Source organism: Hippoglossus hippoglossus, chromosome 22 (assembly GCF_009819705.1).
Source record: "Hippoglossus hippoglossus isolate fHipHip1 chromosome 22, fHipHip1.pri, whole genome shotgun sequence".
Classification (NCBI taxonomy): Eukaryota; Metazoa; Chordata; class Actinopteri; order Pleuronectiformes; family Pleuronectidae; genus Hippoglossus; species Hippoglossus hippoglossus.
Genome location: NC_047172.1, coordinates 13,488,029 through 13,500,835, shown reverse-complemented (window position 1 = coordinate 13,500,835; position 12,807 = coordinate 13,488,029). Strand labels below are relative to the sequence as shown.

General features: G+C 41.1%; 2 protein-coding genes across 9 annotated transcripts; both read right to left on the bottom strand.

Annotated features, from left to right (window-relative positions):
* Positions 1-1,003: 1,003 nt before the first annotated feature.
* LOC117755929 (homeodomain-interacting protein kinase 3-like) lies at positions 1,004-3,649 on the bottom strand. Of its 2 annotated transcripts, none has more exons than XM_034576112.1 (7): positions 3,272-3,649; positions 2,697-2,878; positions 2,468-2,591; positions 2,072-2,164; positions 1,609-1,790; positions 1,248-1,491; positions 1,004-1,018 (listed from the first exon to the last, which is right to left on the bottom strand). In XM_034576112.1, exons 1-7 carry the CDS (start codon positions 3,626-3,628, stop codon positions 1,010-1,012), a joined length of 1,191 nt encoding a protein of 396 aa, XP_034432003.1. In that variant the 5' UTR covers positions 3,629-3,649; the 3' UTR covers positions 1,004-1,009. The 2 variants fall into 2 exon arrangements, with proteins under 2 accessions (XP_034432003.1, XP_034432004.1); XM_034576113.1 differs by having other exon boundaries at positions 1,609-1,787.
* A 968-nt stretch (positions 3,650-4,617) lies between these two features.
* On the bottom strand, positions 4,618-12,245 carry msh4 (mutS homolog 4). Of its 7 annotated transcripts, none has more exons than XM_034577379.1 (21): positions 12,142-12,193; positions 11,827-12,059; positions 10,872-11,036; positions 10,623-10,786; positions 10,419-10,529; positions 10,089-10,204; positions 9,832-10,005; positions 9,550-9,722; positions 9,384-9,451; positions 9,115-9,189; positions 8,928-8,992; positions 8,666-8,835; positions 8,428-8,564; positions 8,168-8,271; positions 7,492-7,616; positions 6,686-6,886; positions 6,494-6,612; positions 6,278-6,406; positions 5,898-6,072; positions 5,737-5,825; positions 5,286-5,568 (listed from the first exon to the last, which is right to left on the bottom strand). In XM_034577379.1, the coding sequence occupies exons 1-21, from the start codon at positions 12,156-12,158 to the stop codon at positions 5,371-5,373; spliced, it is 2,808 nt and encodes a 935-aa protein (XP_034433270.1). In that variant the 5' UTR covers positions 12,159-12,193; the 3' UTR covers positions 5,286-5,370. The 7 variants fall into 7 exon arrangements, with proteins under 7 accessions (XP_034433273.1, XP_034433270.1, XP_034433275.1 ...); XM_034577384.1 differs by having other exon boundaries at positions 10,623-10,735; XM_034577381.1 differs by having other exon boundaries at positions 11,851-12,059.
* Between the last annotated feature and the right edge of the window lie 562 nt (positions 12,246-12,807).

The window sequence follows — 12,807 nt, the reverse complement described above, 5'->3', positions numbered from 1 at the left end:
TAAAGTCAGAAACACGATTGTTTTTAGAAATGTAATATACAGTATATCAATTTATCAATATAGCAGTATGTAGGTTTACTTCTCATTCATGTTTTTTTTTTTTATCTCCTGTGGCATCAGGACAGTATTTACATTGCAATAAAAACTAAATGCTTAATTTTTTTTAGATAATTTCTTGTTTTTTAAATTTTTATTTCTTGCCATGTCCCACATGGGCAAACAAAACCCCCACATTTTTTAGAATATATGACAATAGAGCGGTCGTCCTCCAACCAGAAAGTCGGCAGTTTAATCCCAGTCTGCCGAAGTGTCTTTGGGCAAGATGCTGAACCCCGAATTGCCCCTCATAGAAAAAAAAAGTGCTGCTAATAGATGCACTGTATGAATGTGTGTGTCAATGGGTGAATGGCAAACTGTACTGTAAAGCACTTTGAGTGGTCATCGAGACTAGAAAAGCGCTATATAAATACAAAACCATTTACAAAAAGTCCTGGTGACTTCATATCATTGTTAATGTCAGGAACACCTGGATACCTAATCTGGAAACGCTTTGGCATTCGTGCTTCCTTTATAATTAAGACAGGTCCTAAGTTTAATCATGACTTTTCAGAGAAATTATTTACTTCACATGTTTTAATTCTCCATCAAACAGTTTGGAAAAAGTTGATAATAATATATGTCATACAAAAACAATAATACATCAAGTAAAAAGAGCAGATATAACGCAAATTGAGTTCTTGACTTGGTTTCCTCACTCCACTCTTTAGTTTGTCAGAAGACTTGTTTAAACTGCCGTTTCAGCCTAAGGGAATGCACCTGGGTTGAGTTGGAGGTGGCAGCTTCTAAATGGTTGTTGCCTCTGACACAGTCAGTCAGCTCTTTTTTTAGGCTCATGTTTCTCTTTTTTTTTGAGGGGTTGCCATCGGATGTGGGATCGTCCCTCTTTCTCTTCCTCTGGGACTGTAGTGGACCTGTTTGCCCACTTGGGCCCTCTTATCTGGGATTGGAGTTAACTGGTCTGTGAAGTGGATAAAAAAAATGTTTAACTCTTGATCTCAAAGCAGCGGTTTGACATTTGACAAAAATGCACATTGTAAAATGCACTTGGTGGCAGCTCTACAGTTAATGAGAGTTTTATCATTCTTCCCAGTGAAATCTGGGCAAAAATAGAGAATATTTACCAAAATGTTCAATTATTCTTCTACAATATAAAATGATCAAGACGGGGAGATATTTCAAACACCCACCTGTTGCCACTCTTTCAGTTTTGCATTCAGTTTTCTTTTTTTCCCCCGAGTGATGATGGAGTTCTGCAAGAAGGAATGGTTCTCGTCTCTCATCCCAGCAGGGCTGCCCTCCATGGCTGGGCCAGCAGTGCTGCTGGAGGAGTCCTCGTTCAGGGACATTCGCTGGACCATGTGGTCTACATGTGCTCCATCGTCAGAGCTCTGATTCTGGCAGATGTCCATCAGACCCTCAGACGATTTCATACTGGAAGACAAATTAAGCTGCTGAGCCAAACACCTTAATCTCCTTTTATCCCATATACTTTTTTATACCTATATCTATCAGCACAGATGTATACAGACCGTCTAAGCACACACTTACTAGAGGCTGTTTTTGAACGGACCCTTAAGGTGGCTCATCGTGATGAATGGATGCTGGAGAATTCGTCTGGGGTGAATTCTTTCAGACTGATTCGTCATCAGCATCTGTGCCAGTAGATCGATAAAGCACTCCAGGTCAAAGTATTCAGCTTGGACGTCTTCTCCCCAGGACTGATGAATCGCCTTTAACAAGATGAGAAAAAAACATTGTTTGTTACATGTCCTCGTGTTTGGATTATGAAACCAAATGTTTTTCAAAAGATATGTTGTGCCATTATGAATTCATCCAGGCTGTTGATCACAAACGAGAATTGAAACTATTGACTGAAATGAAGAATTGTTTCATTGAGATAGTTTGCTCCAAAGGCAGTGGATGACAAAGGGAAAAGAAACACAGACCGAAGGAAAGACACTATAATAGTGAGCTATAGACACAGCTAAGTGCTGGTAAACTAATTTCTTACCATAAATCTGCTTTCCATCCAGTATTTTGGCCAGAACCAGTATGGAGTGAAGTCTCTCTCATGCAGTGGCTTTGTGAACACAATTTGCCTCCTCTGTGGAGAAAACACTGACAGGAGAGTCAGTTTACTTCAAGTTTGCAAACTCATCAATGTTCATCAGGTACATCAGGTGCACTTATATTACTGAGACATATGGATGAAGTGTCTCTAGTTTGTCTCATTAATAAAATAGTAGAAATTAGTGATCTTCTACTGGAAACTCTCTCCCTATTCTAATCAAGTGTGTAACGATTAAAAATAAATAAATATATATATATATATATATATATATATATATATATCACGGCAGAAATGGGCCTGTTTGTTGTGTTTGCAGTGCAGTCAGGTGATACTGACCAAACTGGTCTCATCCAGGGCAGGGAACAGTGGTCTGCCCATAAACAGCTCGGCAGCAATGCAGCCTAGAGACCATACGTCGATGGCCTCGTTGAAAGGAACACCTTGCAGAATCTCAGGAGATCTTAGAAGAAGACGAGAAACACAAATATATTACTACAGGTCTTGTTTAATTTATTACAGCAAACACAGCTGTCCCGGGTATACAGCTGTGCTGTCAGTTACATACCTGTACCACAAGGTCTGGAGGGTGTGTCCTGTCTGTTCCCCAGGATTGTTGCAGGCTAAGCCAAAGTCAATGAGTTTAACTTTCAGTGGCTGCCTGACAGGATCCACCATCAAAATGTTTTCTGGCTTCAAATCTGAATGGATGAAACCTGCGCTTTTCAGAAAGTCCAAGGATGTAGCCAGCTGAAATCATGAATAACATGATAACAATCATGAAGTACAGAGTTCATTTCATCCACAACATATATTCATTGATGGCAGCAAAAAACAAAACAACTGAGTATTAGTCAGATATTCCAAAGTTGTACAGTCGACTACAGGAACAGGTTAATAAGATAGTTTGGAGATAGACCAACATACATAGCACTAGTGATTGTACACACTAAATTTGATGATTGGAAGAACTGAAGGTGTCCATGTATCCACCACAAGTCACCATCTCTAGTCTTTAAGGACATTATTTAACTTAACTTTGTTATTATCATTATTTAAATAAAATACTGTAACAGACACATTTTAGTTCGGCCTTCACCCTACAAAGCAGTCAGTGTAAGAACTTCAGTTTAAAAAACAAACCTGCTGCAGAATGGGGCGGATCTGCTTCAGCTGAAGGTGTTGACCCGGGTTGATCTCCATGAATTTCTGCAGATCCATATCCAGGTGCTCAAACACAAGACAATAATGTCTCTCGTAGGTGAATGAGCCGATCAATCTGACGATGTTGAACCACTCTGAGTGGAGCTCCTTCAAGGCTCTAAGGATGTCCTCCTCTTCCTTCGCATTCTTAACGTCTTTCATCCTTTTGAACATTTTTAAAGCCACCGTTTCATTGGTTGTCACATCCCTGCATTGGATGACAAGTCCATAGGTGCCACAGCCCAGGAATTTCTGCGCCTCGTAATGTGTAGTGGGGGAGGAGATCAGCTCTCCCATGGTGATTTGAAACTTCTTTCGAGGCATTGTGACAGAATAACTCTCCTGCTGATTTCTCACACCTGTCAGGAGAATAGGAAAGAATAGATTTAGACACAAAGCCACATATGCTCTCACACAGCCAGTTCCCATGGATGTAGCAGAAAGGTTTACAGAAGGTTCATCAAGCTCAGTCATTTTAATCTTGAAAATCCACCAATACTAAAACTACTGCTTCAATCAAAGATACATTACAGACCAATAAATATTGCTTATTTTGATCATTAATACTACTCCTATGAATATATGTATATATTTATTGTACGCAATTAAAAATGAGCCCACACTATATACTAGGTAAGATATATGAAGATAAAACTACTAATGACACATACAAATATCTTTTCCCAACCTCTTATTCCAAGCTCAAATTGTAACAGCATACTTTCTAATAATTGTAATAACATACTTAATCTGCTTAATTCAACAAGTGTCAGGTGGAAAATAATCTACTTACCAGAGGGTTGATCCAGGGAAGGTCTGTTTGGGTAAGAAGTCAAAATCTTTAAAAACAGTGTTAAATGTCTGAAATTATGCAAGATTTTCGCCCAGTGCTCCTGACAATAGGTTAATGTGACTGAAATGATGAAGTTTTGTGTGCTTATATGACTAAAATTCATCATCATCCCTTTAATGTCAAATTAGATCAAAGACACATTTGTTATTGGCTTTAATGTTTTTATGTAAATATTTGTGAAACATCATGATTTAAACAGTAGGTGGCGGTAATTCCCCTTGACGTTGGTTGCCACCCGCCAATAAAACAAAGAAGAAACAGAGGCTAGTGATGTTACCATAGGCTTTATATCAAACCAGAACGCACAATACACGGCTCCGCTCAAACTCAGTCTGTGTCAAGGGTCTAATCAGATTGTCTGGAAACTCTGCTAAACAAAGTGTGTTTTATCTCTTCATACAGTGAAAGCTACACTTCAGACATACACAGAATATACACTTTGTTACCAATTTATTAGGTACAGCTCAGTACTGCAGTTTAATATAGCAGTTGTGCAGTCCCAGGTACCCACATATATGCTGATTCAAGATCTCGAAATAACGGCCCATAACTTTTTCAGGCATTTAACCCGATTAAAACATTAACTGTGGAAGTTATGGTTTTTGATTGCTTGGATAACAAAGAATTAATCCACTAATCAGAATTTTTTTTCAAATAAGAAACTGAAAAATAATTGTTAGATTAAGGGACTACTTGAAAAAATATTCAATTGATTAATTGATTTGAAAACATTTGCTTGACTAGCTCGTTTAATGAAAAACACAAACACACCCAGGACAATAACTGGTAATGTACATTTCTCCCTGGCTAAAGGAGCTTGTTGAAGAAACCTGAACATTGATTTGTCTTTTATGTAAGAAGCAGATATTCTCTCATCCCCCTCTTTCCATACACACCAGTGACAGTGTGTTAGCTAACCGCATGCGATGCTGCACGAGTTGTTGAAAAAATATACTATACAAAAAGACAGATATACACAAAATAGCAAATATATGCAAATAATAAAAGATTTCTTTTCCTATTACTGCATTTGTTAGAATTGTAATAATGACAACCGAAAATGACCACTGGCTTTCAAATAAATCTATTTTAATGTCAAATCCAGCCAATATAAATAAATGCCCTGTGATGATCATCAGACACTGATGCTGATTCCCCGTCCCTCCCCTCTGTAGAGCTGAGTCAGTCACTCCTCCTCTGTGTCCATTGACTCTGGCTGCCCCGCGGCCTGCAGCTCTGCCTCATACTGCTTCCTCAGGCCTTTCAGATACATCCGCAGGCTGTCTGGGTCCAGTCTGGAGTTCCTGGCAGCCTGCAGGAGGCGAGTGGCCAGGTGGTACACAGCTCTCTGCCTCTGTGTTTCTGGATCACTATGATGTTTGGCCTGAAAGATTAATGACACACCTAGGGTCTTGTCCAGCACTTCTCTGATATTAACCAGGATTATTTATGGAACAAATAAAACGAGTGCCATCTGTCACCAGAGGCCAAAGACTGGTTTCTATTAAATGAAAGTGGTAGAAAGATAAAGTGTGATATTTGTGAAACATACCAAGAGCTGCTGGCTGACATTAGAGGCTATTATCTTTGCCTCTTGGATTAAACTTGAAGGGAGGGCAGTCATTTCTGCTGCTCTCAGACCTAGAAAAGCAAAGATAACTTTTTAATAACCAATTTCAACAGAATCGCACTTTGATTTCAACAACTCTGTACCATAGTGCCTCTCCTCGGAGCATCCTCGACTCAGCAGATACGTGTACACCACACTCTCATCGTCAGTGTCAACACTGCGCGTGTGCTGAACCTCCATGTGCTGGTTCTCCACGTTTGGGTAAAGAGACTCCAGTTGACACAGCTCAAGAAAGTGTGTAGCAAACAGGGTGAACGCCTGCAAACAGCACACGCCTTGGAGATTAAAACACAGGGCAACGTGCACTAGTCTTGTATTTCTGCTTTACTGTTGACCTAAGAGGTGTTCCACATCAGATAATGACACGTTAAATGATTGATTCAAACAGCAGGCGTCTAAATTCTCAGTTTTTTTTATCCTAGAAAGAGGAGTGACTACATGATAACAATGGCAGATACTTTACCTTGAGACCGAGGAGGAACTCACACACTGAGTGACAGAGGCCAATGCCCTCTTCAGCACCGGTACCACGTCCCAGCTCATCTATGATGATCAGGGACCTGTCACTTGCATTGTGGATGATGTAAGAGATCTTTGGGGAGGAATTGTACAGTCAATGATAATTTTATGTTTTCTTATATATATATATATATAAATGTAATGAAAGAAAGAAACATACTTCTTTCATTTCCAACATGAAGGTGGAAGAGTTAGTTTCAAAATCATCGTCGACACCAATTCTGGTAAAGATCTGATCAGCAACACGAAAAGAGGCGTAGTCAGCCGGAACGAAAGATCCTGGAACAATGATGAAAGGAGATTTAGTCAAAAAGCTAAAAGTAAACATGATGCTGAAAGGTTTGCTGCTGACCTATTTGAGCCATGATCTGACACAGCGCCACCTGTTTGAGGTAGGTGGACTTGCCACTCATGTTGGGTCCAGTGATGATGACAAAGTTGCTGCCCTCGGAGATGTAACTATTGTTCGATACAGGCTGCTGTCCAGCCATTCGCTCCAGTATGGGGTGACGACCCTGCTTTATTGCCAGAGTGTCTGTGAACTCTGGACGCACTGGCAGACACAGCAGGAAAAAACACACAAATCAATCGAAAAATAACTTGATTTATTCGTTCTTTGTTTATATGATAAAAAAAAAGCAAACCTATATAGTTATATACTGGGACTATTTTTCTGGGTACAATACATACCAAATTACAGTATCTGATTTCATATATATCTGATTTCACAGTATAATAACTGATTTCTGACAGACGAGTGTGCAGTGTTTAAATGCAGCTAGCTCCTCTGCTAGGAAGAGTTGTCGGCGCACTAGTGCACACTTATGTAATGAGGGTGATCTGAGTACAAGCTGGCAGCGATGGAAGGGGGCAGGCAGTCAGCACGTGTCTATGGAGAGACGCTTTCAGACAGCTGAGGGCCAGCGCTCCCCACCCACGTGGCTGATCGGGCTGGTGCTGCCCACAACCCACACACACAAAAAAAGAAACCAGCGGAGTGGCCAGCGCTGCGGAGACCTTTCTGGCTGTCATGTGTGACGTTGGCCGGGTGCTGCCTGATGTGCACACAGTACTCCCTCAGTCAACAGATCACACCTCAAGGTTCATTTCACAGTTTGACTGACTTGTTGATGGACAGAAATAAAGCTTGGTCTTTACCATAGTCTGAGATGGTGCATGCGTTAGCCAGAGACAGCAGCATGTCCAGCATGGAGACAGCATCAGAGAGCTTGTACAGACAGTGGATGTGCTCGTGGACGGTGCTCAGCAGTTGACATATCACCCTGCATGGAGAGAGGTGAGAGCAGGAGAAAAGCACAGGAGAGATTAGGGCAAACATAGAGCACCCTCTGGTGGACAAAAAGAGGAGTATACAAATCGATCTAGACAGGTTTGACAAGATGAAAACTTAATAGAAAGAGAATTTACCAATCTTTAATGAATGAGCTGATAATTGATTATTTTGGTCTTTTTCAACTAACAAATTATTTTTGTAGTCTTTGTCGAGAATAATTATGTGTGATATGGTCGTCACATCTCTGGCAACCGAATAACTTTCAAATATACTTTGAGAATTAATAGGCTCCACATTTTAAGACCTCTGCATAATCACATCAATCTATGGGGGGAAATAATACTGCACAAATAATTTATCAGACTAACCCAGCTAATCAATTATTCAAAGAAATACTGTGATTACGCAGCTAAGAAATTGTGCAGTCGAGGACAGCCTCTGTACAAATCCATTTGTTAGTCATTGAACATACAGTACAGTGAAACGTGTTCGGTACATTACTGTGCGTGTTTGTGAGTCACAGGATCATGATCTCCTCACACATAAGAAATATGAAAGATCTCCCTCAGGGCCTCATCGCAGCGGTCGTTCATCTTCATCAGGTCTGCAGTGGTGAAGCCGTAGTTGTTCTTGAGCTTGGAAACCTGAGGTGACAAGTGATGAAACACTCTTCATTCTATGATTCAAAGACTATGACCGCTGTAGGGGAAATTTAGCTTCCTTCGTTCAAAGCTGCTGTTCAGTTTTCTTTGTGAATCTGTTAGTCTGTGGTCTCCTTGTGTGTCTGTGCTGGACCGTACCTTGATGAACTCTGGCGGCAGATTCCCTCCAGGCAGAACCACACCTTCAAGCTTCATCTGGATGAAGAATCCTCGAGCTGTGCTGAAGCTGGTTCGCATTGGAAAGCCGTATTTCTCCCCCATTTGGTTCACTAGCCCTGGGGAACACTATGATATTTAATGGACCTTTTGATGTATGAATACTTTTTACAATCACTGTAAAGGACAACTATATCTGCCTAACAGCCAGAACAAACACCGGCAATGTCGTCCACTATCTCGGTGTAGGCTCTGCGGGCAATGTCGAGGAACTCGTTGACATTGGGGCGCACGGCGTAACACTTCTGAGTGCGCATGTTCAGACTCCCCTTCAGGTAGGTCGTGTCGTCATTAATCACTGTCTTGATCTGCTCTAGGATCAAGTCAAACCTGAGGTGGACACAAACAGAGACACACAGTGAAAGTCATGTGTGGACAGTTTCCAAGTAGTTACTTTACTTCACAGGCAGAAGGTTCAGTACCTGGTGTCTTCCAGTGAGGTGCTGTATGCTTTAAGTAGAGCTGTGTTGCAGTTCTTCAACACCATCTGAGAGGAGTTAGCATTTCTATTATAACTAAGTAACAGTGAAAGGAAGCAGTTTTTTTCATGATTATATAAATGACAGTAGGATGATTTTGAACTGATGTCATACACCAACATGTACAGACCCTTAACCTTGGCACCAGATCCAATGTGTGTTTCAGCTGAATGACATGTGTGATCTTTGCTTCAGCAACCTGAACCTGCAGAAAAATTGATTTGATACTGTGAAGTGCGCAAAAAGAAAAAGACAGAACAATATTTGAAGTGTGCTGAATTTGTGCCTTTTAGCTAGTTCAGCATTTTAAAGTACATGAATTCACTCATACACGTGAGGACATTCCACTGCAATGTAACCGTCCTCTGCACTCATGACTAATTGAAGTGCGGTACGTACTGTTTCCTGCTTTGGGATTTGGACGAGAACCGAGAGCAGCTGGTCAATGTCAAGGAAATGACCGATGGCTTGAGGGGGTAAAAGAACAGATATTCAAATTCCTTGTCTTACGCTCACATAACAATATTTAATATGTGATTGAAAACTGTTTGTGCTTGTTCCCGACCATTTTTCAGGCCGAAGAAGAGATCCTCGTCCTGTAGCAGCTCATGCACAGCGTCCAGTCGTATGTTAATGGTGTCCACATCGACCAGAGGCTCCAGAATGTTGGAGCGTAGTCTTCTAGCACCACCAGGGGTTTTTGTGTGGTTAAGCACTCCTAAAAGAGAATGTTCGCTCCTGTATCCAGAGAAGCAACAACAGAGGCAGACTGAATGTATCTGTCATTACACAGACACTACATATAAGTACAACTCTCTCACGGCCCTGCCATTACTTTTCATCTTACCTGTGGTCTCTGTTATTGACCACCAGCTCCAAGTTAGTGGCAGAGGCTGAGTCTATCATGGTTGTCTGCTCACTCCCTTTAAAGCTCACTTTAAGAGACTTGGCAGCATAGACAGAGTTCTGGATGAACTCTAAGTATTTCAGCAAAGCAGCTGCAGCTGCCAGGCAATAATATCTGGGAAAATATCATGACGCAAGACGGTAAAAAACTGTATAGTGCCACAGTATTTATACGGATTACTGTCAACAGTGGCGTACTTAGCTTGCACTTCCATGAGGACGGTGCCAAATTCTGGAGCGCACAGCTGCTGAATGTACTCCAGTCCTTTTCTCTCATTGAAATACTTCCTTTGGATCGCAGTGAAAGCAACACACTGACAGAACATGAATGAGACGTGAAGATATTACCTCACACCAAAGACACACTATGTCAACAGATGGGATACACTTTAACCAGGTAACAGTAATTCGATGTAAGAATGAGTAAGTGAGTGGATGAAAGGACATTAGTTGGGGGGTGTCTGTGTTAAAATGGGTATTTGTTTGAAGAATGGTGTTATACTGATAACAGCTATTCGGGTTTGGTACCGGAAAGTTCTCAGTGATGAGTTTGAACAGCTTGGTCCCTTTTCCCTTCTCACTCGCCGTGTCTGGCATCAGTATCTCCAGAGGCACCAGGATGTGAATCTTGGTTATGACCTTAAAAAAAGAGGAACACAGGAATTTCCTGTGCTAAGTGCTGAGGGATAATGTAATATAGAAGTTTATTGTATAATATAATGAATGGGTTACCTTGGCATACGTCCCAGTGTCTGCAAACTGACAAAGTACGAGCTCTGGACATTTCAAGTTGAGACTGGCCATGCCGATCTCTCCCCTGGCCAAACCACGCCCTTCAACCACTGCTACAATCACAGAGGCAGCAGAGGGTGTTGTCGCAGAGGAGCAACTTGTTGCTGTGTAAAAAAGGAGAGAAAACTCAATGAGAAACTCTGCTTCAGCTGATTATTCACCTTACTCTACAAATAATTTAAGAAGTACCAGTGTGATCAGTAAGTGGTGTCTGTGCAGGATGTGTGCCTGCGGCCCCAGGGGTCCTTCTCAGTCTGGGTGTTCCTACATGGCTGCGGAAGGAGGAGCTGTCCGAAGTGGTTGCAACCACTGATGGATTTATCCTCCCCACCGCGACGCCATGATGAAACTGACCTATGTTGCCAGGAAATACAAGGAGAGGGCATTTGTCATTAATTACAACTGCAGTGCGCTGACCAGAGACAAGTCCGACAGTCTAACAAACGTGTCCCCGTTGAAAGAAACAGTTTTATTTTAGCCTCTCGCCCAAGGTCAGCAGCTGGGATTAGCTCCACCCCCCATGTGACCCTCAAAAGATAAGTGGTATAGATAATGGATGGATGGATATCTGAAATTTAATTGTTTATTAGAGAACTCTTACACAATTACAGTATATAATAGGGGTGGGCAGTAAAACAATATCTATAAATGTCATCAATAGCAATATAAAAGTCCTATATATATATGGATATATTGTTTATACATTGTATAAACACAGAGAGGAGGTATAACACATATTGGTCTTCATCAGATTTGTCAAATGTTTTGCTGTTTATTAAATGTGTTTCTCATTCTCTGAAAAATGAAGGAGGGTTTCAAACCACAACCGTCATTCAGGAGAAAACATTAGTCCTTAAACTTTAAAAAAATTATAATGGGATATTTTATGATATTTAATGAATTAACAAGAAAGAAAGATTGATGTAGTTCGAGAGTCTCAATTCTCAACATTTGGTCTGGAGTCCATCCATTTCTTGTTGTGAATCTGGAATTTTCCCAGTTATTTAAACAATTATGAATATAGAAAATGAATTAAGTCAAAACACAGAAAAATGTCTTTATCCTGACACTGAATTGTTCACATATCGTGGTATCTTTCTGGCTCCATCCCTCCAGGAGACGGTTTCATGCTAATGTTAGCTACCTGCTAACTCCTCCATCAGTTTACCTGGGCCGGTTGGAGGGAGTGTGGCTCTGAGGCCGGAGCTCGAGCAGCCTCCATCTAAACTCTGACGGGATGAGCCGGAGGAGATGGAGGAGGTGGAGCGGGGACCGTGTGAGGTGGCTTCGTTCAGTCCGCCTCTGTCCACCGGGGACGCCGCCCAGGTCTGTCCGCTGTCTGAGGCGTCACCGCCGGTTGTCACCTCCTCCGTGCTGCTGCGAATCATTTTACAAACTGGTTAATGGAGGAATCGCGTCCAACTCAAAGAAGAAGTTCCTCTGTTAGCTTAGCATCAACTTGTCTAATGTTAGCATGATGATGGTGCAAATTCCCGCCGCCAGTAGGTGTCGCTGCGCATGTTTAGCGTCATTAGTGTGGTTACTGGGTCACATGACATTGAAGCTATTGACATTTTTAAATTGTTTTCCCATAAAAATATTAATATAAAACAGAAGAAGCACTTAAATCCAATATAAAGAGACTTGTTCTATTGTCCTCAAACAAGTTGGCATTGCTTTGGGGTCACTAGGCCACATGACACTAGCAACCCAAGATTACTTTAATAAAAGTTCTGTTCTACTTCAGCACAGACACAGATAATATTCACCAATTAAATGGAAATCCACAATTAGATTAGCATACATTTATTTAGCACAAATTTTGAAAAATAATAAATAATATACAGTGCAGGGAGGAGGCAGAAACCCCAGTGGCCTTTATTTTGAAGCCTCTACCAAAATATTGTTAAATTTCACAAAATAAGACAAAATCCATATTATATCTCAAAACTACGGTGGCCCTGAAGTGCACATCTCAACAACAAAACACCAGAACTGTGCCTTCATCCAATCAGCAACAAGCTTTGTCAATAACAAGTACCTTCCTTTTCAGTTAGAAATAATAAATTGTTGTGTTTTCTTATTTGTTATTGTGGAAAACCCTCTTATTTGTTGTCGTGTTTTG